At 45.9% G+C, this 23328-nt stretch overlaps 1 protein-coding gene across 1 annotated transcript in view; it reads right to left on the reverse strand.

The window, feature by feature from the left end:
• Window positions 1-324: 324 nt before the first annotated feature.
• FAM110A (family with sequence similarity 110 member A) overlaps window positions 325-23328 on the reverse strand; it is a 49536-nt gene continuing 26532 nt past the window's right edge. Inside the window, exons 2-3 of the mRNA XM_087962377.1 lie at window positions 2977-6223; window positions 325-618 (exon numbers count right to left, since the gene is read on the reverse strand). Coding sequence (XP_087818503.1) covers window positions 4557-5636 — 1080 coding nt within the window. The 5' untranslated portion in view covers window positions 5637-6223 and the 3' untranslated portion in view covers window positions 325-618; window positions 2977-4556. The remainder of the gene's footprint in view (window positions 619-2976; window positions 6224-23328) is intronic.

Consider the following 23328-nt stretch of genomic DNA (forward strand, 5'->3'; position numbering starts at 1 on the left):
AACAGATAGAAACCAATCAAGGAGAGAAGCAAGGTCCCTTCCAACTCTGATTACCTGTTATCTTTTATTCCTATGCCTGTTTTAGTAGTTGCCATAAAGAAAAAGAGGGGGAGGGAGGAAGGAAAAGTGGAAGAGCAGCGCAGCAGTTTGGAAGCAAAAGTACATTCCAACTCTTCATCTTTAAAAGATTGTAGCTAACTTACCAGAGCTTTTGCCTGCAAATATATTTAGTTGGAGAACGTGATTGATGACACCCAACTCAATTGGAGAATCTGATTTATGACCCAACAAGGGGGGAAGGAGGAGGGAACAGGGTCCCAGGGCAGGGCCAGTAGGTCATCTCTAATGAATCCTTTGAAGTTTATGGAAGTTTGGCTCGAGGTGATTTAATTAGGGCGATTGCTGGAATCCTGACAATGACCTGAGGTCCCTCCAGCCCCACCTGATTTCCCAAAGTGGTTTCCCTCGATTTGCGAAGGACCAGGGGAGACATGATAAGCGATCTTCCAATAGTTGAGGGGCTGCCCCAGAGACGAGGGATTCAAGCTATTTTTCCAAAGCACCTGAAGTCCAGACAAGGAATAACGGACGGAAACTGAACAAGGAGAGAGATTCAACCTGGAAATAAGGAGAAACTTTCTGACAGTGAGAACCATCAACCCATGGAACAGAAGTTGCTTTTGGAAATTGTAGGAGCTTTCAACATTGGAAGCTTTCAAGAAGAAGAACTGGAGAGCATTTGTCAGAAACGGTGTAGAGTCTCCTGCTTGGGTGGGGGTTGGACTAGATGACCTACAAGGTCCCTTCCAACTCTGATTATCGGTTATCTGCTCCCTGTACTGGGATGGCAGGTGCCCCACCTCCTTCGAGCCAGCTCCGCCGAGAGAAATATTGCCCAAGCTAACACCCTTGGGCAAGATTGCTGGAGCCACTTTTTTTTCCCCCCCCCATTTGAAATCTTGGCTCCTTCTGAGCTGCCGTCCCGTCCCCTCAAAATAAAGACGTATTTGGGGCCCGGAAAGACGAGTGGTGGGAAAAGAGGCGGTATCGCCAGAAGAACATCCCAACATCCCTTCCTCACAACATGAAGGATGGGTCAGGAAAGGCATCTAGAGAGAGGCTGGGCTACAAGACAGCCAGACACAAAGGATGCTGCCTTCACACACCATGTGCGCCAGGCTTGGCTAAAATACTGTATATCATGACGATTTGCAGATCGGGGTTTTTTTTTCCAGAAGGGGGAGAAAGACAATAGATCATTGGAAACCAGAAAGAAAGAAAGAAAGAAAAAAACCCACTAAGCAAACATCACAAAAAGCATTTTGACCAAATCTGACACTTTCCAAGTCCACTGGGGGGGGGACTACAACTCCCTTCATCCCCAGCCCAGGACAGGTTTAAATCCTCAACGTACAGCCACAAGGGAGCCCAACATTTCCAAAAATTTAAAATGGCTGTTAAAAGTGAGGGTTTTTTTTTTGCCCCCCCCCCCCCCATTTTTAACAACCTTTTTGGCAATGCAAAGTCGTTATGCGAATTGCCGCCGTTCTTAAGCGAATTTGTTGTTAAGAGAATCTGGCTTTCTGCATTGGCTGGGAAGGTTCGCAAATGGCCATGACAAATGACAACACATACACACCTCAGGCTGCTACAACCGTTCTAAATACAAGCCAGTGGCCTCAATTTCGATCACACGATTTGTCAGGAATGCTGCAAAAGTGTGTGAAAAACCTTCCGTTTTTTTCCCCACGACGTTACAACTTCGGTCACTAAATAAGCCGTCGTAAATCAAGGACTACCTGTAAGCCGAGAGGGAACATTAAGCCTCGCTCTCGAAACCCCGGACCTGCAGATGGGTACTACCTGTCCCTCACCTGGCCTAAGTCACACCTACAAGCCTCCTCTTGTGGGAGGGGCCACCCAGAACGTCTCATTTGCATGCAAGGAGTCCTGGCATGGATTTTGCCCCCGTGCCATGTTCTGCCAGAAAGCATTTCCTGGTCGTAAGCCAAGATGGGTTTGTTTTTTTTTGAATTCTTGCACCTGCTCAACAATAAAACCTGGGGATTTTCCAGCTTCTTCAGCCATTCTGCCTTCTATTGTTGCCAGGTGCTGCTATTGCTTTGGCTAAAAAAAACCAAAAAATTCCTTCTTAGGCTCACACTTGGCTGCCCAGGGCAAAACCCCATCAAGAGGTGCTATGCCACCCTTGGAAAGAAACTATCCCGGTTTCTGGTTTGATAGCCTTGGTGGGTTTTTCCCCCCACTCCGGAGCAATAGGTGTGCAGGAGAGGAAGCAAGGGTTAACCGCGCGATGCCAATGACAGGATGATGACCTCAGCTAAAAAAAAACAAACCCAAGATGGATCGTGACAGACTTGAACCCTGGGCCCTATATCTAACAAAATGAAATTCAATGTAGAGAAAAGTAAAGTCTTACACTTAGGCAAGAAAAACCCAAAGGACACATATAGACTGGGGGAAACCAGGCTCAATAGCAGGAACTGGGAGAGGGATCTTGGAGTCTTAGTGGACAACCAGCTAAATAGGAGCCAGCCGTGTGCGGCAGCAGCCAAAAAAGCCAAATCAATCCTAAGCTGCATTAACAGAGGGATACAATTGAGATCAAGGGAGGTATTACTACCACTCTGTAAAGCCTTAGTAAGACCACACCTAGAGTACTGCATCCAGTTTTGGTCACCAGACTATAAAAAAGATGTTGAGACTATAGAAAGAGTGCAGAGAAGAGCAACCAGGATGATGAGGGGACAGGAGACTAAAATATACAATGAACGGTTGCAGGAACTGGGCATGGCTGGTCTAGGGAAGAGAAGGACCAGGGGAGACAGGAGAACATCTTCTAATATTTGAGGGGCTGCCACAGAGAGGAGGAAGGGGGTCAAGCTATTCTCCAAAGCGCCTTTGAAGGCCAGACAAGGAACAATGGATGGAAACTGAACAAGGAAAGATTGCAACCTGGAAATAAGGAGGGATTTTCGGACAGTGAGAACAATCAATGGAACAGAATTTTCCTTCGGAAGTTGTGGGAGTTTCATCCCTGGAGGGTTTCAAGAAGAGAGTGGACGTCCATCTGTCAGAAACGGTGCAGGGTCTCCTGCTTGGGCGAGGGGTTGGACTAGATGACCTACAAGGTCCCTTCCAACTCTGTTCATCTGTTAAATTCCCCCCCCCCCTTAAGCTTGAAGTTGGTTCCCAGGGGGAAACCCCACCCAGAGGGGCCATGCCACCCTTGGAAAGAAACTACCCCAGCTTCCAATTTGATAGCCGATGTGTTTCCCCCCCACACACACACTCTTGAGTAATAGGTGAGCAGGAGAGGAAGCAAGGGTTAACCGCACGATGCCAACCCACCTCGCAGGGCATCTGTGATGTCACTTCCAAAACAGCATCACGTGGCACAAAAAACGTAGCTGTCACGATGGCACAATCGGAGTGGGGAGGGCACCGCCGCCTCTTTGCGGTGACTACCATTTGGGGGGGGAGGGGGCTTCCCCTGAAAGAAAAGGGGGCGGGGGGTGCCATTTTTACGACACCCACCAAAGGAGCCTCTTCAAAGAGATGCGCTTCTAAAGGAATCCGTGACTCCCATCATCCTCAGCCGCCATAAAAACCCGGCTGGTCCCCCTCTTGGAAAATTTAAAGTGAGTGAAGAACCTCCGCGTTACGTTTTTTTTCAGGAAATAGTAAACAACAAAGCAATAGAAGAGAGCATTTGTAGCTCGGGGATGAAGTGTGGAGTCCTTGCTGCTCTCTAAGGTTGCGAGTTCTAGTCCTGCCTTTAGGCCCCGCAAACCCCACTCTCGTCCAACATTGAGGATATGTCACCTAGTTGGGTAAGGAAGCGTCTGCAAGGAAAGCACCAAACTCAGAGAGCACCAAGGACCACAACATTGCCATTGTCCCTTGCTTCCTCTCTGCAAACCCCGCTCCCTGCTAGCACTGATGATGTTACCTAGTTGGGTAACGAAACGTCTGCAAGAAAAGAAAAACAAAAAAAACCCAAGCTCAGAGAGCCCCAAGGACCCCGACAGCAAACAACAGCCGTATCAAGGAACCACAAAGAACACTCCCCACCAACACACACAGGACAAACCACTCCTTTATAAACAGAGAGCAAAACCCCCCACTTCCCTTCTAGCACGGATGACGTTACCTAGTTGGGTCACGAAACGTCTTGACAGTGAAACGGCCAAGCTCAGAGAAGCACCAAGGACCCCCCCCCACAAGTTAAATTTGTCTCCGTTTGGTGTGTTGGTGTCTTGTGACAAAGCCTCAAAGCTTGGATCGGGAACAGAACAAGCGATTCCAACCCCCCTACAACCCCCAAACAACAAAAAAGGATTTTAAGATCGACGTGTCACGAGGGATCGCCCGGTGGGCAAAACCAAGTGGGCCCTTACACGTCCCGGGGACGACAAATCTTTTTTTTTTCTCAAGTTGCAAACTGAAACCAAGAGCCTTGGACAGGGTTGAGGGACTCGTCCCCTCACCGCTGGGGAGTTCCCCCCCCCCCATCCACCCAACAGCAGCTGGCGCTATACGTTGGATATCTTCTGGGCCTCTTTTGCCTGCCGGAGTCCATAAAGCCACTTAATGACCCGAGCATTGCGTTCGACGATGGAGATGCCGTACGGCATGCGTTCCGCTTGCCTGTCCTCCACGGTGATGGTGCTTCGCTGGGAAGGAGTCCCGGCCGAGCTGCTGGTGCTGACGCTGTGGAACTTGACGGACACAATGTCCGAGCTGGCTCGAGTGAACCGCTCCATCTCCATGTCTCCGACCTCCTCGGGATCCAAGCCGCAGTAGTTGAAGAAGCGTTCCAAGTCGGCCGTGGCCCGCGAGTATCGGTCGCTCAAGTCCGATTTGGACCGGTGTAACAAGGTCTGGCGTTTGGCGCTATCGGTCTGCGGCTCTCCCCTCGGGCTTGGGCAGCGGAGAGGGGTGGCAGGCAGGTTTTGGGGGGGCGTAGGCGGGACAGGGAGCAGAGACAGTTGGATAGCGGGGGGACTTCTGGCCGTCGACACCCCGCAAGGCCGGACGTCCACTCGGCGGACGGCTACGGTGCTGGACGGCTTGGAAGATGCCGAACTTTGGGAGTGTTTGCTGATGTCGGTCGCGGCCTTGTTCTTAGGGGTGGAAGGCAGGCTGTCCAGATTCCGGCCGTGGACCTTGGGGAGCCACGGACTGTCCGAAGGGCTCTGCTCTGGTTTGGGGAAGGCAAGGGGACTGTCGCAAAAATTGATCAGGTTGTTGAGGATTTCCAAGTTGAGGGACGATTTGGCGCCGCCGCCTTCTCCCCGCCGCCCCGCTTGAGGGACCTTCCGGTTGGGGGCGAACATTGCCCGCCTGACCCCGGGGGTGAAGAGTGGCTGCTTGAGCACCAATGGCCGGACAGGGTTCTGTTTGGTGGTGGCCACTTGTTGGCTCTTGACATACTTGGCTTTGTCCGCTTCCAGGCGTTCCACGGCGCTGAGCTTCCGGGAGACGCTGGCCGGGGGCCGGCGAAAGTATTCGGGCCCCTTGTTGAGGATGCGGAAGGGCATGGCAGAGGTGAAGGGGGCCGTGGCCGTCACCGTGGCCATGCCACGGCTGGCTTGGAAGGTCTCCACCGGCATGGCGAGCCGATTTCCTCACCCCCACTCCACGAGACTTCTTGCGTGACAATTTCCTTCACACCCACCCCCAGGGAAGGATTCACATGCCCTGGGCTGGCTGGTCAGCTGTTGTCAAGCCCTCTTATTGGTGGGGAAAGGCAGCTTTCCCAGGCGGACAGGCAGCCTGCGGAGAGGAGTCAAGGCAGAGAGATCAGGGCGCTCTCTCTCTCTAGCGCAGCTCCAGGCTCTGCGAGCAGCTTTCCCAGACGGACGGCAGCCTGCCAAGGAGTCAAGGCAGAGAGATCCGGCAGCTCCCAATCTCTGTTGGCGGGGAAGGGCAGCTTTACCAGACGGATGTCAGCTGCAAAGAAGGCAGTGAGATCGGCAGTTCCCGGGCTCTGTTGATAGGGAAGGGCAGCTTTCCCTGACGGACGGCAGCCTGCCAAGGAGTCAAGGCAGAGAGATCCGGCAGCTCCCAATCTCTGTTGGCAGGGAAGGGCAGCTTCCCAGACGGATGTCAGCTGCAAAGGAGAGAGTCAAGGCAGCGAGATCGGCAGCTCCCAGGCTCTGTCGATAGGGAAGGGCAGCTTCCCCTGACGGACGGCAGCCTGCAAAAAGGAGAGAAGGCAGAGAGAAATCAGGGCTTTCCTAGCACAACCCCCGTCTCTGCGAGGAGCTTTCCCAGGCGGACGGCAGCCTTGCAAAAGGAGAAGATCTCCGGGGCTTTCTCTCTCTCTCTCGCCTGGGCAGCGTCTGCAGACAAAGGCAGCAGCAACAGCAGCAGCTGGGCGAGGAAGAGGAGGAGGAGGAGGCGAAGAAGAAGGAGCGCCCGCTCGCCTATTTCAAGGGGCAGGCCCCGCCCACCCCTCTCCGTAGGAGGGAGGGAGGGGGGCTCCCAGCCAGCCAATCCGCAACGGCGGGGCCACTTCGAATTGCCAGCTCTGACCTATCACGAGGAGGCGGAGGAAGCCCGCGGGGGAGGACAAGGAGGGGAGGGGAGGAGGGAGGATAGACTCATTGAATGAATGGAGCCCTCCCCTCCCCTTGCCTCCCCCCCCCCACGGGGAGAAGCAGCGGAGAAAGACGTTCTCCGTCTGGTCCGCCCGCCGGCTGCAGTCCCCTGCTTGGGGGAGGGCTTGGAGATAGGGAGGGTGGACCCTCCCCCTTGCTCGTGTCCTCCTTCTGGTCCTCCTCCTCCTCCTCCTCCTCTTAAGCCCTGACATCACCTGCGCTCTTCCCACGTTCCTCACCTGGCCGCGCTCCCACACAAAACCCCTGGACCCAATTCCTGGGGAGGGGGAGGGGAGATGGGGAGGGGATGCTCCTCCTGGTCCTCCTCCTCCTCCTCCTCTTCTTCCTCCCTGCTAGCCCCCCTCTTTTCCAGCACTGACAACGTTCCCTAGTTGGGTCATGAAACGTCTGCAAGGAAGCAACCAAGCTCAGAGGGCACCAGAGACCCCACAGCCCTCCTGCTCCTCCTCCTCCTCCTCCTCCCTGCATCTCCACTGCCTTCCAGCCCTGATGATGTTACCTAGTCGGGTTATGAAACGTCTGCAAGAAAACTACCAGGCTCAAGAGAGCATCAAGACCCCACAGTCTTCCTCCTCCGTGCAAAGCCCCCCCACTGTTTTCTAGCACTGACAACGTTCCTCAGTTGGGTCAAGAAACGCTATCATGTGAAGCAAACCCCCACCAAGCTCCGAGAGCATCAAAGACCCTCAGAGACCCTCAAGTCGTCTTCCTCCTCCTCCTCCTCCTCCTCCTTGGAAGCTATATAGGTGTTTAAATGGAAATGTGATAATTTGGAACTATGCTGTATAAATGTTTATATTTGATTGAGAATTAATAAAACCTTGATAGAAAGAAATATAATTGAATAAAAGTGAAGGGAGAAATAATGAGAAATTTGGGGAAGATATATATGTGCTTAAATGGAAATGTGATAATGTGGAACTATGCCTTAAAAAATAATGTTTTATTTGCCTTGTTAAAACTTATAAGTAATTTTTAGAAAGGAGGTTTTATGCCTTTATGTCCTATGTTTTGTTTGTCTTTAAAAAATCAATAAAATTTGTTTAAAAAAAAAAAGAAACGCTATCATGTTAAGCAAACCCCACCAAGCTCCGAGAGCATCAAAGACCCTCAGAGACCCTCAAGTCGTCTTCCTCTTCCTCCTCCTCCTCCTCCTTTCAAGCTCCACTGCTTTCTCACACTAGTTGAAGAATGAAATGTTTTCAAGAAAACAACCAAACTCAGGGTGCATCAAAAATCCTACAGTCCTCCTCCTCCTCCTCCTCTTCCTCCTCCTTCCAAACCCTGACATCACCTGCGCTCTTCCCACGTTACTCTCCTGGCCGCGCTCAAACACACACACACACAAACCCGGACCCAATTCCAGGGATTGGACGGGGCTGGGAGGGTGTCAGGGTCTCTCTCTCTCCCCACAAATCATAAAAAAAAAGAATCAAAGGGCCGGGGGTCCCATCGCTGTTTAATACATCCCCCACCCTCATCATCAACGGCGAACCTGCGTCACGCGTGTCGTGGGAACGCCCCTCCCCCGCTCAATAGGGAAGGAGCGGGCTCGGATGGGAGAGACCAGCCCGCCTTCCCGCTTCCTCGTCCCGGGGAGGTTTTTTCTCCTCCCCCGCCCCCTCCAAAAAAAAGGCGGGAGGCGGGGGAGAAAGAGAACGGATGAACAAGAGTTGGAAGGGACCTCGTAGGTCATCTAGTCCAACCCTCCCCCCCACTGCCCAAGCAGGTTTTATTCCTTGCGATGAGAAATGCAAGAAGAACCTCCGACAAATTATCCGCGGTCGGTCGGTCACCACCTAGGCAGGAAGCCCTCGACTTACAACAGGTTGGTTTAGTGACCATTCAAAGAATAATGGGCCGGAACAAAGGGATTTATGACCGTTTTTCCCCCCCCCACACTTATGACCGTTGCCGCATCTATGTCTGGAAAGGCCACTCGCCTCTCCATGGCCCGGCGGAAAGGTGGGGAGAGGGATTTCCACACACCCCTTCCCGATTTGGGTTGGGAATTGGAGCTCATTGGGGAGGGGAGGAAAGGGGGGGGAGCCTTTAGGGATGGAACCATCTCTGAAGAATGGGAATTCTTCCTGGGTCGAATTGGAGGATACAGAATCCAGAGTTGAGGCTGGGAAACTCAAAGAGTGGGGTTCACTGGGCAAAAAACGGGGCTGCCTTTTTTTATTTTATTTCTTGATATCATGCCGTTTTTAAAATTATTATTTACAAAGAACTCGAGGAGGGGAACAACCTAGTATTTTGTCCTCCTCCTAACAACTACTATCCCCGTGACAACAACAACAGCAACAACAACCCTGTGAGGTGAGCTGGGCTGAGAGAGAGAGGGAGTGGTCCGAGAGCACCCAGCTGGCTTTGATGCCTAAGGTGGGAGTCGAACTCACCATCTCCTAGTGATTGGTCCAATGTCACCACGCAGGCTTTTGTGCCTAAGGGGAGACTAGAATTCACTCTGTCTGTCTGTCTGTCATCAATCTATCATTCATCTATCTATCTATCTATCTATCTATCTATCTATCTATCTATCTATCTATCTAATATCCATCTATATGTAAAATCCATCCATCCATCTAATATCCATCTATATCTAACATCCATCCATCCATCTCTAATATCCATCTATCTCTATCTGTCTGATTATCTATCTATCTATCTATCTATCTATCTATCTATCTATCTATCTAATATCTATCTATCTATCTATCTATCTATATCTATCTATCTATCTATCTATCTATCTAATATCCATCTATATCTATCTAACATCCATCCATCCATCTCTAATATCCATCTATCTCTATCTGTCTGATTATCTATCTATCTATCTATCTATCTATTTAATATCCATCTATCTATCTATCTATCTATCTATCTATTTAATATCCGTCTATCTATCTATCTATCTATCTATCTATCTATCTATCTATCTATCTATCTAATATCTGTCTGTCTATCTATCTATCTATCTATCTATCTATCTATCTATCTATCTATTATGTATACCTACCTACCTACTTATCTACCTAGCTACCTCTATCTCTCTACCTATATTTTAAAGTGAAATGATTTTTGAATTCATGTACATTTTCATGTGGATGTTAATCCTTTCCTAGGCCTTTTAGCCAACTCACCTGTTTACTGAATTAATCTGATTTCTGCACTTCCGTAATTCATTCACTGTGCCTTAAACTAGCACTGCAGGCTCAGCCACACAAAACAAAAAGACAAACAAGACTAAGCAGGTTGTGCAATAACAGTGTTATGTCACAACTGCTGTGAATCTGCTCTTGAAATGCTTTCAAGGTCGATCAGGATTTAAGTATAGTCTAATATTGCATTGTTGTTTCTAATGCTATTGTTTCCTTTTTTTATGGCTAGCAGTGCTGATTGTCACTCTTGATTGGCAAATTAAATTTGCTTGGATTTCTAAGAGAAGCAACCTTGATATGAAAGATGCCCTAAAAGGATAGATTTTAGGTATGATAAAAGAAATCTAAATATATAATTGGATGTTATAGAAAATCCATGCACAACCATGATTATTGAATTGTAGTTTCCTTCTAATGCCACTTTCTAATTCTCTAAACGTGTTTTTCTCAACTTTGGCCACTTTTAAGGTGAGTGGATTTAACTCCCAGAATTCCCCAGCCAACATGACTGACTGGGGAATTCTGGGAGTTGAAGTCCACCCATCTTAAAGGGTCCAAGATTGAAAAATACTTGTATAGATACTGGCGATATTCACCCAATCACACAAAACTTGGTTAGTTTTATTCTGTTACTTTTTCCTGGTACCTGAGTATATACAAAGCAAATTCAGCTTGTTTGGTCTAGTGTAGGTGTCAACCTTGTAGTACATAGCCTGGAGGACTTCAACTCCCAGAATTCCCCAGCCAGCAAAGCTGGCTGGGGAATTCTGGGAGTTGAAGTCCTCCAGGCTTAACGTTACCAAGGTTGGACACCCCTGGTCTAGTGGCTAAAGTGCTGGACTAGAAACCAGGACAACGGTGAGTTCTAGTTCCACCTTACCATGAAACTGGCTGGGAGACTTTGGGTCAATCACCAGGAGACAGTGAGTTCTAGTCCCGCCTTGGGCCATGAAAGCCAACTGAATGAACCAATGCCTTTTTCTCAGTCTAACCTACTTTACACGGTTGTGGTTGTGGGGAAAATAGGAAGAGGGAGTAATAGGTCTGTTTGCCACTTTAATTGACATACAAAAATAATAAAGGTGGGATCAAAATAAATAGATTAAAAAAAATATAAAACAATTAAATAGCCTGTGCAGAAAATGAGTTTCTCCAGCACCCCGATGAAGCATGCCATTTGAGCCTTTTCACGAGTTTCATTCTATAGTTTTAATATAGTTTTGTATGTTTTAACTTTCGAATGGGAGCCGCCCAGAGCTGGTTATAAAACAGGCAGCGATATAAACGTTTCGATGAAATAAATACATACAATCTACGCAGCCGATGGAACTGCCAGCTTTTACAAGGTAGTTGACCTGTTTATTGAATTAACTCTTTCTCTGCGTTGGCACCTGGCAAGGTTGAGAAGACGATGAACAGGTTTTCTGAGAATATTTTTATTTCTTTACACAATCTTTGCAAAGCGGCCCTATTGTGAGACTCTAGGTGGAAAACCAGGCCAAGAAGTGACGAATAAAAAATTATAAGGTAATAATAATCTCTTCTCTCTCTCTCTCTCTCTCTCTCTCTCTCTCTCTCTCTCTCTCCCTCCCTCCCCCCTCCTCTCCTCTCTCTTTCATCTCTCTCTCTCTCTCTCCACAGATTGGAAACAAATATGGTGGGGGTAAGACACCTGTAACACCTCTTAGGGTGTGTGTTCTGTTAGGATACAGCCTGTTGTGTCTTCAAATGGCTTCTACCGTACTGCCTTAAAATGACTTCTACTGTACAGCGCTGTGAAGTTGCCTTGGTAACGGCTTCACAGTACTCCACAAAGGGGCTCTTTCTGGTAAAGGGGAAAATCCAACATTAGAAATTACATTTGTATCAGGGCTTTTCCTGTCTAATACAGGATTAAGATAAATAAATACCCAGGCAACACTGGGTTATAGGATAGGATAGGATAATAATATAGTATTATAATATAATATTATAATATAATATAGTGTAATATAATATAATTATAAAAATACACTGTAAAATAAAATAGAATACAGATAGGCCTCAACTTACAACAGCTCACTTACTGACTGTTCAAAGTTACAATGGCGCTGAAAAAAGGGACTTATAACCATTTTTCATACTTACGGCCGTTGCAGCATCCCCGTGTTCACCTGATCAACATTTGGATGCTTGGCAACTGACTCATCGTTACGATGGTCGTAGTGTGTCCCGGGGTCACATGAACCCCATTTGCAACCTTCTGACAAGCGGTCAGTGGGGTGGGGGGGGAGCCAGATTCACTCAACAGCCATATGGCTAATTTAATTGTAGGTATTCCCCCTGAACAATTATGGCAGGCAAGGTCATAAAATGGGGCAAAACTCTCTTAGTGACAGAAATTTTGGCTCCACTTGTGGTCGTAAATCAAGGACTACCTGTAAAATAAAATGAATCAAACAAAACAAAACTAATAAAAACATAAAATGGCCTTCCTTCCTTCCTTCCTTCCTTCCTTCCTTCCTTCCTTCCTTCCTTCCTTCCTTCCTTCCTTCCTTCCTTCCTTCCTTCCTTCCTTCCTCCTCTCTCTCTCCTTCCTTCCTTCCCCTCTCCCTCCTGCCTGTCTGCTTCTCCTTTTCTTCCTTCCTTCCTTTATTTCTTCTTTCTCCTCTCTCTCTCCTCCCTTCCTCTCTGTCCTCCCTTCCTATCTTCTTCCTTTCTTTTCTTTCTCTCTCTCTTTCCTTCCCCTCTCTTCCCTCCCTTCCTTTCTCCCTCCTCATTTCTTCCTTCCTCAGGTCTTTCCTTTTTCCTATCTTCTTTGTTTCTTTCTTTTCTTTCTCTCTCTACCTCCCCCCTCCCTCCCTCCCTCTCTTCTTCCTTCCTCATGTCTTTCCTCCCTCCCTCCCTCCCTTTATTCATTCATTCCTCCTTCAAAATAAACACCTACAGTCAATCAGATCCAAGGCTTTCTAGCAAATATATATGTTTTTCCTGCCCTGTGAAATGCAGAGCTTTTTCAGGCTGGGCGAAATTCGGGTAAGGCGGCGCACCTAAGGGTACGAGAGGCCACCATCTGCAACTCCCTCCTTCCCTTCCTCCCTCTCTCCGGGCTTCCCCCCCCCCAGCCTCAGGTAGACTGCGCTGCTTCATGGAGGCTCCGTCTCACAATTCTGCCTAAAAACCACCCCCTTTGGGGGAAGAGCTGGAGAAAAAAAAACATGAAAGAGGAAAGCAGAAAAAGAGCAGCCTGAGAACAATGGGGCAAAAGCGTAGAATAAATTTGGGGGTGCAGGGAAAAGGACCCCAAAGATTTATTTATTTTTTTTGCATCCCCCGTTCTGCAAAACCGAAGCATCTCGTTGGGTTCGGGTCGCGTAAGACGGGCTTGCAGGAAATGGAGGAGTTGTGTCAAGGCTAAGCCTTTGTTTCGAGTGATTTCTTTTCTTTTGCAGACACACACACACACACACACACAAAGATCCTGGGCTCTTGAAATGTGAGCTGAATAATAATAATAATAATAAATTAAAAGTGGAAACCCAACCCTTGAAATGGGAGAGGATTCAGCACAGAAAAAAGGCCTTTTTCCTGCCTTCAAGGGATGGACCCACAAAGGGTTGTGCCTTCCTGACCCCGGAATGCCGTTCCTGCAGTCTAAACTCAGGAGAAGTTTAAAAGTCTGATGCTTTTAACAGTGTTTTTTCAACCTGGGTCCCTTTAAGAGGGGTGGATTTCAACTCCCAGAATTCCCCAGCCAGCATGGCTGGCTGGGAATTCTGGGAGTTGAAGTCCACCCTTCTTAAAGGAACCCAGGTTGAAAAAAAAAAACACTGTTTTTTTCTGACTGGAGGAAAACTACAACTCCCAGAGTTCCAAGTCAAAAGCTGGGCTGGGCTTTTTAACAAAATTAATTTTATTTATTGGGTTGATGTCCAGCCAAATCTCTCTTCTGCCACTGATACATCTGGAAATCATCAGGAAGGGAACGGTTGGGAACGTTGGCCTCGATCAGCGGGGTCAAGATTCAAATTTGATCCGGACTATAATTCTATAAATAACCCTAAGAATTTGTCCAATCACTTTTTATCCCTCAGAATTTCCTTACAGGGTGGTTGGAAGGATTTAAAAGGGGGAGGTGGGATCAGCAGGCCATGTATAAAAAGAGGATGATAAAATAACAATGCCACTTAAGTAAATATGATGATTTATGCCTTTCTTCTCCTTTTTCTTTCTTTCTTTCTTTTTCTTACCTCCCTCCCTCCTTTCTTTTCTCCCTCCCTTCTTTTTCCTCTTTCTTTTCTCTTACTCCCATCCATCTATTTCCCTCCCTCTCTTCTCTTTCCTTCCTTCCTTTCTTCTAGCCACTTCCTTCCTTCCCTCTTCCTCCCTCCCTCCCTTTTGTTTCTCCCTTCTTTCTTTTCTTCCTCCCTTCTTTCCTTTCACCCATCCATCTCCCTCTCTTCTTTCTATCCAACTTCCTACCACCCCCTCCCTCTCTCTCTTTTCTTCCTCCCTTCTTTTTCTCTTTCATTTATTCCCTTCCTTCCATTCATCCATTTCCCTCCCTCCCTTCTCTTTCTCTCCTTCCCTTTCTCCACCCACCTCCCTCCCTTCATTCCACCTTCCTCCCTCCCCTTTCTGTCTGCCTGCCTTCTCTTTCTTTCCTTCCTCCCTTTTCCATCCATCTTCCTTCCACCTTCCTTCCTCCCACCTTCCTTCCTCCCACCTTCCTTCCTTTCTTCTCCCTCCCTTCTTTTCTCCATTTCTCCTTTCCTTCCACTCACCCATCACCCTCCCTCCTTCCTTCCTCCCTTCCTTCCATCTTCCTCCCTCCCCTCTCTGCCTTCCTTCCTCCTCTTTCCTTCCTCTCTCCTTTTCCTTCCCATCCATCTCCCTCTCTTTCTTTTCTATCAATCTTCCTTCCTTCCTTCCTTCCCTCCCTCTCCCTCTTTCCCTCCCTGCCTTTTCCCCCTCCCTCCCTCCATCCATCCATCTCCTCCCCTTCATTGCTTCTTGTATGCTTTGAACATCTGTCTCTTGGGAAAGGATGAAAGGGCACACCCATTGTAACTTTTGCACCTGGGTGAATTGGCATCTGGGCAATGGCTGAGACACGAATCCTTGGCAGGGCCTCCTGCTACTAGTTACTACCTCCATGCACCAAAGAGCAAACTGTAATAGCATCAAAGAGGCCTGGGTCTGGATGAGGCCCTCAGCCTATCTAGTCCAGAGTTCTGAGCCATCCAGGGGCCAGGTGGAAGCCCTGGGTATAGGATACTGTTGTGGTTAGCCTTCAGAGATTGTGGGGGCTGGCAGCAGCAATGAGGAGGTTCCCGAGGAGCCTGTGCCAAGTGCAAAGCGTGCACGCAGGGCTGCTCGCAGGAAAGAGCAGCTGCGGCAGCACGGGCAACTCGGGAGTAAGGCTGCAAGGTAATGGCCCCTCCTTCAAGAAGATAAAAGCCAGCTGAGAAACCAGAGTTCTTTGCAGGAAGCAAAGACGTTTTAAAACTTGAGCCTTGTGGACATTGCAGTATCTTAGTTGGTATTTGAAGACTCTTTGTGTTGTAAAATATTTCTAGGTAACCTCATCTGTTATTCTCGGCGGCCTCACACAGTTTTGGCCAGGCTCATGCTTATCAAAGTTAATTAGTTTGCAGCAGCCTTTTAACTGGGGATTCGTAAGAATCATTAAAAGGTTTCTGTTCCCTTTCGTTCATGTTTGTTTTTATTGGACAAGGGTTTGGATCAGAACAGGTACAGATTACAGATTAACAGAGTTGGAAGGGACCTTGGAGGTCATCTAGTGCAACCCCCTCGCCCAAGCAGGAGACCCTACATCATTTCTGACAGATGGCAGTCCAGTCTCTTCTTGAAAGCCTCAAGGGATGAAGCTCCCACAACCTCTGAAGGCAACTTCTGTTCCATGGGTTGATTGTTCTCACTGTCAGAAAGTTTCTCCTTATTTCCAGGTTGAATCTCTCCTTGTTCAGCTTCCATCCTTTATTCCTTGTCTGGCATTCTGGTGCTTTGGAAGATAGTTTGACCTCCTTCCTCCTCTCTGTGGCAGCCCCTCAAGTATTCGAAGGCTGCTATCCTGTCTCCCCTGGTCCTTCTCTTCCCTCGACTAGCCATGCCCCAGTTCTTGTAACTGTTCTTCAGAGATAGATAGATAGATAGATAGATAGATAGATAGATAGATAGATAGATAGATATGATATTGATTGATATAGATAAATGAAAGAGAGAGAATGATTGAAAGAGACAGACAATGAGAAATAGATAGATGATAGATGATAGATAGATAGATAGATAGATGATAGATAGATAGATAGATAGATAGATAGATAGATAGATAGATAGATAGATAGATAGATAGATAGAATACATAGCTTGACCCCTTTCCTCCTCTCTCTGGGTCAGCCCCTCAAATATTGGAAGACTGCTATCCTGCCTCCCCCGGTCCTTCTCTTCACTAGACTAGCCAGGCCCAGTTTCTGCAACTGTTCATCGTATGTTTTATTCTCCAGGCCTGCTTTGACAATCTTAGATAGATTCAGATTAACAGAGTTGGAAGAAACCTTGTAGGTCATCTAGTCCAACCCCCCACCTAAGCAGGAGACCTTACACCATTTCTGACTAATGTCAGTCCAATCTCTTTTAGTATTTTAGTATTTATTTGATTTGTCAATCGCTTACAAGATACAGGTATAAGAATAAAAATAGTTTTTAATACATGAGATAGATACTTATAAGAAAAATAAAAAAAAAACAATAGGACAGGGATGGTAGGCACGATTGGTGCGCTTATGCATGCCCTCTACAGGCCTCTTAGGAAAGGGGTGAGGTCAATAGTAGACAGTCTAAGGTTAAAGTCTTTGGGGTTTAGGGAAGAAACTACAGAGTCAGGTAGAGTATTCCAGACATTGACCACTCCGTTGCTGAAGTCATATTTCCTGCAATCAAGTTTGGTGCAGTAAACCTTGAGTTTGTATCTATTGTGTGCTTTTGTATTGTTATGATTGAAGCTGAAGTATTCATTTGCAGGTAGGACATTGCAATATATGATTTTATATACTATATTTAGATCGGACCGGAGGCGGCGTAGTTCTAGCTTTTCTAGGTCTAGAGTTTCAAGTCTGGTGGCATAAGGTATCCTGCAACGAGTAGAGGAGCAGAGAACTCTTCTTGTGAAATATTTCTGGACTTTTTCAATTGTGTTAATATCAGATACATGATATGGGTTCCAGACTGATGAGCTGTATTCAGGTATAGGTCTAGCAAATGTTTTGTATGCTCTAGTTAGTAGTGTGATATTACCAGAGAAGAAGCTACGTAGGATTAGATTAACAACTCTTAATGCCTTTTTGGCTATGTAGTTACAGTGGGCTCCAGCACTTAGGTCATTAGAGATGAGTATTCCAAGGTCCTTGACAACGTTTGGATCCTCAACAAGTCTTGACTATTTAGCTTGTATTTTATTTTCTGATTTTTCTGCCAATATGCAAGACAGAGGATTTATTTGTTGAGATTTGAAGTTGCCATTTGATTGACCATTCTGATACATAGTCAAGGTCTTTTTGAAGGGTAGCAGTATTGTCTGTGGTGTTGAATAGCTTTACATAATCAGCGAAGAGAACGTAGTTGCTCTTGATATGATCACAGAGGTCATTTATGTAGAGTATAAAAAGACTTGGTCCTAGAACACTGCCTTGGGGGACACCACTGTTGACAGGTACAGAATTTGATAGGACACTCCCAATTTTGATCATTTGTTGTCTGTTTGACAGGAATGCTTCTATCCAGTTATGCAGTTGTTCAGAGATACCATAAGATTTTAGTTTTAGGAGTAGTTTGTCGTGTACCACTGAATCAAAGGCTTTACAGAAACCTATGTACATTGCATCTATTGCTTTGCCCTGATCGAATTGTGTAGTCCATATGTTTTTGCAGTGTAAGAGTTGCAGATTACATGATAGATTTTTCCTAAAACCAAATTGTTTATTAGAGAGTAGGTTGTTCGTCTCTAAGTGGAGGATAATGGATTGATTAATGATTGATCCCATTACTTTACAGGTGACGCAGCATAAAGAGATTGGTCTGTAATTTTCAACAAGGCTGGGGTCTCCCTTTTTGAAGATGGGGATGACCGTGGCTTGTGACCATAGGTTAGGCAAGGAGCTGGTCCTGAAAGATTTTTCAAAGATTATGCTTAGAGGTTCAGCTATGGCAGCAGGTAGCTTTTTTAAGAAGTAGGCACATATTCCATCCGGTCCAACAGATAGAGATGGTTTTAGGTTGCGTAGTGCTTTTTTAACAATGTCTTCTGTAAAATCGATATGTATTAAATCATTGTAGTTGTCTGTGGTTCGACTAGTAAATACTGGGCATGATCCATTGCTGTTTACAAACACTGAGCCAAAGAATGTGTTAAAGAGGTTGGCTTTGATGGGGTCATCGTTGCAGTCTTTACCATCAGGTCCTTTCAGGGGTGGGATGGACCTTGAGTCTTTTAGTTTGTTGTTTACAAAATTGTAGAAAGCGCGGGTGGAATTGGTGCGTAGAAGGTTTTCCTCTTGTTTAATGTGATAATTAGTGCATTCAGTTTTTATCTGGTGGCATAAATTTTTGTATCGGCTTTTGAAGTTGGCAACGTGACCAGATTTGTTTTTTTTCCAAAGTGATCTCTTTTTGGATTGAAGCTTCCTTATTGTTATGGGTAATTTGTTTTTACTGGTTTTGGGAGTTGTTGTTGGTACATATAGTTTGATGACTCTTTTGACTTCAAGTAAAAATATGTTGTAATGGTCTTCTATAGGATTGCATCCAGTGAATAGAAATTGCCAATCCAGGGAAGAGAGATCATTGATTATAAGATCATAGTTGCCTTTTTGAAGTTATAATTGGGGATTTTGTCGTTATGATGATTTTTGTGTGGACGTATGTTGAGACAAAAGTCAATCATGTTGTGGTCACTGTTGGAAAAGGGTTCTTTAATTTGTATTCCATAAATTGAATTCAAACTATTGCGGAAGATGAGATAGAGGTAGTTGTTAAGCCTAGTATTGTTTGTTACTTGTTGTTCCAGTCCCAGATTTGTAACAGCATTGTAGAAGGTTGCGTGTACGGGTTCAGTTGTACATTCACTTAGGGTCCAGTTAATATGAGGTAGATTGAAGTCACCAAGAAAGATTAAAGCGTGTGGGCTGGATGCTTCCCATATTAGTAGTGTATTTAGCTTATTTACATGTTTGATGTCATAAGCAGGGGCTCTGTAACATAATAAGAACCAAAATGTGATATTTAAGGTCAGTTCACAGATAATGGTCTCAGGAAGAGCAAGCTCTTGGGTAACTTGGATATTTATTAGATGTAAGGACTTTTTATAGAAGATAGCAACACCACCTCCTCTACGGATTTCATGATCGGATCGGTAAGCATGATAGTCTCTTACTGAGGTAATGGAGTCAGGGAGAGATGCGTTGAGCCATGTTTCACAGAGAAATATGATGTCGAATTTAGCCGTATTTAGTAAGAGGAAAAATTCAGGTATTTTATTTACAAGGCTTCTTGCATTGAGTAGCTTGCATTTAAGGCCAGTTGTAGTTTGAATTGAGGTAGTGGGGGTGTGCGTGCCTAGTCTTGGGTGATGGTGGATTGGTTGAAGAAGGTTTGGATGCTGAGTTGTGGGCTGTGTGACTTTGTTTTGATACAGTTTGCACGGTAATCAATGTACAGGTTCTTCTCTCCATTGTCTAGACGATTTTTGAGTTCTGTGCATAGTATATGGGAGCGGGCACGTTGCTGTAAAGTTAGGTCAGGATGAGATCAGAGGTTTTTATGGTTGGTGTTGTTTTTGGTGAGTGAATTTATAGTATAAATGAATTTACATTTGCTTAATTCATTTTTGCAAATGACTCTGCAGAAGCGTGGGGCGACAGAGCCGTCTCTGTTTTTGAGCTCTCGGCCAATGCGAGAAATGTCAAGTATTTCATCAGGGGAGATGGTTGATGCTTGATAGTCACTGATGATGTTGCAGACAATTGTGATATCATCATTGTTATTGATGTCCTCTAGACCAAATAAGATGGCGTTAGGACGCTTTCGTTCACGCTCAACAGCTTCTCTGACGAGGATTGGGATATCATTATTTGTTGGATTTATGGTTTTTTGTGGATTAGGTTGCAGTTGTTGGTTTGTAGCTATTGGATGTCCAGGTTTTTGTGTTGTCTTCTTTTTTTTTTTTCAAGGTTAGTTAATTTTTCATTTAAAGTGTCCAGGGATGCTACTATGGTGTCAAGGGATGATATTCGCATTTCAACTCTTTCAAACCAGGCTATATGGTGGGCAGAAAAATGGAAATGCATAATTGGATGTTTCTCGTTATTGAGTCATTTGCTTGGGTAATTCCAGGCAGTCATGATGAGTGTATTTTTCACATAGAGAACATTTGATGGAATTTTCGTTAACCCTTAGAGTTACAGAGCATATAAAGCATGTGCAGGAATCTTGTGGTTCACTGGTGGGGATTTTTTTTTTTTTTTAGGTTGTGGTTTGGTATTGGATTTTTTTTACTGGCATGGTGGGTTTGTTGAGATAGTACGTTGATTAAATTGCTTAATAAAACAATTTTGGGTAATCAATATAGCCAATATACCAATTAATCAATTACAATAATCTCAGTGCAATGATTCAGTGAATCACATTTAAGCTAGCCTCTCCGTTGACTCTGTTGGTCAGAAAGTTGCGAGAGGGGATCCTATTTGACCCCATGGACACTGCGGCCGTCATAAGCATGGAGCCAGTTGCCAAGTGCCTGGATTTTGATCACGTCACCACAGGGTCGCTACAACGGTCGTTAAATATGAAAAATGGTCCTAAGTCTTTTTTCAGTGATGTCCTAACTTCAGTCACTAAACAAAACTGCTAGGATGACTTCTATGTAACCAAGCTAAGCGATGTGTCACAATATTGTGTAATCCCAGCACACACCGGTGAGTTGTGACACCAGAGGAAAGAGATCATGAGGATGTAATTCCCTCCCTCTCTCCCCCTCTCTTTCTTTTTCTTTCCTCCCACCCTCCCTCTTTCCCTCCCTCTTTCTTTCTTTCTTTCTTTCTTTCTTTCTTTCTTTCTTTCTTTCTTTCTTTCTTCCTTCCTTCCTTCCTTCCTTCCTTCCTTCCTTCCTTCCTTCCTTCCTTCCTTCCTTCCTTCTTTCCTCTCTCCCTCCTCCCTTTTTCTTTCTTTCTTTCTTTCTTTCTTTCTTTCTTTCTTTCTTTCTTTCTTTCTTTCTTTCTTTCCTTCCTTCCTTCCTTCCTTCCTTCCTTCCTTCCTTCCTTCCTCTCTCCCTCCTCCCTTTTTTCTTTCTTTCTTTCTTTCTTTCTTTCTTTCTTTCTTTCTTTCTTTCTTTCTTTCTTTCTTTCTTCCTTCTTTCTTTCTCTTTCCTTCCTTCCTTCCTCCCTTTCTTTCTTTTTCTTCTTTTCTCTTTTCTTCCTCCCTCCCTTTCTTTCTTTTCTTTCTTGCTTCCTCCCTCCCTCTTTCTTTCTTTCTCTTCCCTCCCTCTTTCTTTCCTTCTTTCCTTTCTCTCTCTCTCTCTCTCTTTCTTTCTTTCTTTCTTTCTTTCTTTCTTCCTTCCTCTCTTCCTCCCTCCCTTCCTTTCTCTTTCCTACCTCCCTTTGTTTTCTTTTTTCTTCCTCCCTCCCTCCCTCCCTCCTCCTTTCTTTCTTTCTCTTTCTTCCTTCCTCTTTCTTCCTTTCTTTCTCTTTTCTTCCTCTCTCCCTTTCTTTTTCTTCCTCCTTTCCACCCTCCCTCCCTTTTTCTTTCTTTCTTTCCTTTCTCTTTTGTTCTTTCTTTCTCTTTCTTTGTTTTTCTTTTCTTTCTTTTTCCTCCCTCCCTCTTTCTTTCTTTCTTTCTTTCTTTCTTTCTTTCTTTCTTTCTTTCTTTCTTTCTTTTTTTCTTTTTTCCTTCCTTCCTTTCTTCCTTCCTTCCTTCCTTCCTTCCTTCCTTCCTTCCTTCCTTCCTTCCTCTCTTCTTTCTTTCTTTCTTTCTTTCTTTCTTTCTTTCTTTCTTTCTTTCTTTCTTTCTTTCTTCCTTCCTTCCTTCCTTCCTTCCTTCCTTCCTTCCTTCCTTCCTTCCTTCCTTCCTTCCTTCCTTCCTTCCTCTTTCTTTTTCCTCCCTCCCTCCCTTTGTCCCTCTATCCCTCCCCTTTTCTTTTCTGCTTTCTTTTTGCGTTAAAAAAAAAAGGACCCCAGGTTGCTAAGCAATGCAGACACTCTTGCCTGTTCGGCCTGGCATAAACTGAGGATTTCAACGGAGGAAGAATGCGCCCCTGTCATCAGTTCAGGAGTCAGGAAGGCAAGCGAGTGAAACTGGGATGCCCCGGGGGCAGTGGGAGAAACACGTAGGCAGATTGCCATCTTCCACCCCAACAGTCAAGCGGAGTCGGGAAGTATTTACACCAGATCACGCCACGCTGACTGAATCATTCCCACAAGCCTGGCTTGAGGATCCGCCTGGCCCTTGATGGGCTGGTGGGAAACTGAGTCAGCTGAATCACCCCTGGATTCCTGACAGCCTAGTTAGAAAAGAGTATTTGTAGCTCCGGGTTGAACGTGCTTTGGTGCTCTCGGAGCTGGATTGTTTTCTTACAGATGTTTCATGACCCAACTAGGTAAATATCATCAGTGCTAGAAGGGAGGGGGTTTGGGAGGAGGAGGAGGAAAAGGAGAAGGAAAAGAAAAAGAAGAGGAGGAGGAGAAAAAGGAGGAGGGGGAGGGGGAGAAGAAGAGGAGGGGAAGAAGAAAAAAGAAGGAGAAGAAAAAGAAGAGGAGGAGGGGGGAGGAGAAAAAGGAGAAAGAGACAAAGAGGAGGAGGAGGAGGAGAAGAAGAAAAGAGGAGGAGAAAAAGGAGAAGAAGGGGAGGAGGAGGAGGAGAAGAAACCACAACAGAAACAATTATGGGGTCCTTGGTGCTCTCTGCGCTTGTCTGCTTTCTTACAGACATTTCATAACCCAATTAGATAACAACATCAGTGCTAGAAGGGAGTGGGGTTTGGTTTCTGCTATCTGCCTATATGCAAGCCGCTTTCTCCAGTTAGTGTTGGAAAAACTATCAAGGAACTACCAATTTAGACAAACAAGTGAACAGGGAATCAAGGAATCACCAAGAACACTCGCACCAACACTGACAGGCCAAGCCGCTACAAACAGACAGCAAACCTTACTGCCTTGTAGCACTGACGACGTTACGTAGTTGGGTCATAAAATGTCTGCAAAAAAACAAGAACAAAAACCCAGGCAAGCTCAGAGAGCACCCCACAGTTCTCCTCCTCCTCCTTCCTCCTCCTCCTCTTCGTCTTCCTCCTTTTCCTCCTCCTCCTCTTCCTCCTCCTCCTCTCTGCAGTCCCCTTCCCTTCTAGCACTGATGATGTTACCTAGTTGGGTCATGAAACATCTGCAAGAAACCAAGCTCAGAGAGCACCAAGGACCCCACATTCCTCCTCCTTCTCCTCCTCTCCACAAGCCCACTCCCTTCTAGGA

This window comes from Notechis scutatus, chromosome 3 (genome assembly GCF_049901735.1).
Source record: "Notechis scutatus isolate UNSWTSFEM ecotype Mainland chromosome 3, rNotScu1.2, whole genome shotgun sequence".
In the NCBI taxonomy this organism is placed as follows: domain Eukaryota; kingdom Metazoa; phylum Chordata; class Lepidosauria; order Squamata; family Elapidae; genus Notechis; species Notechis scutatus.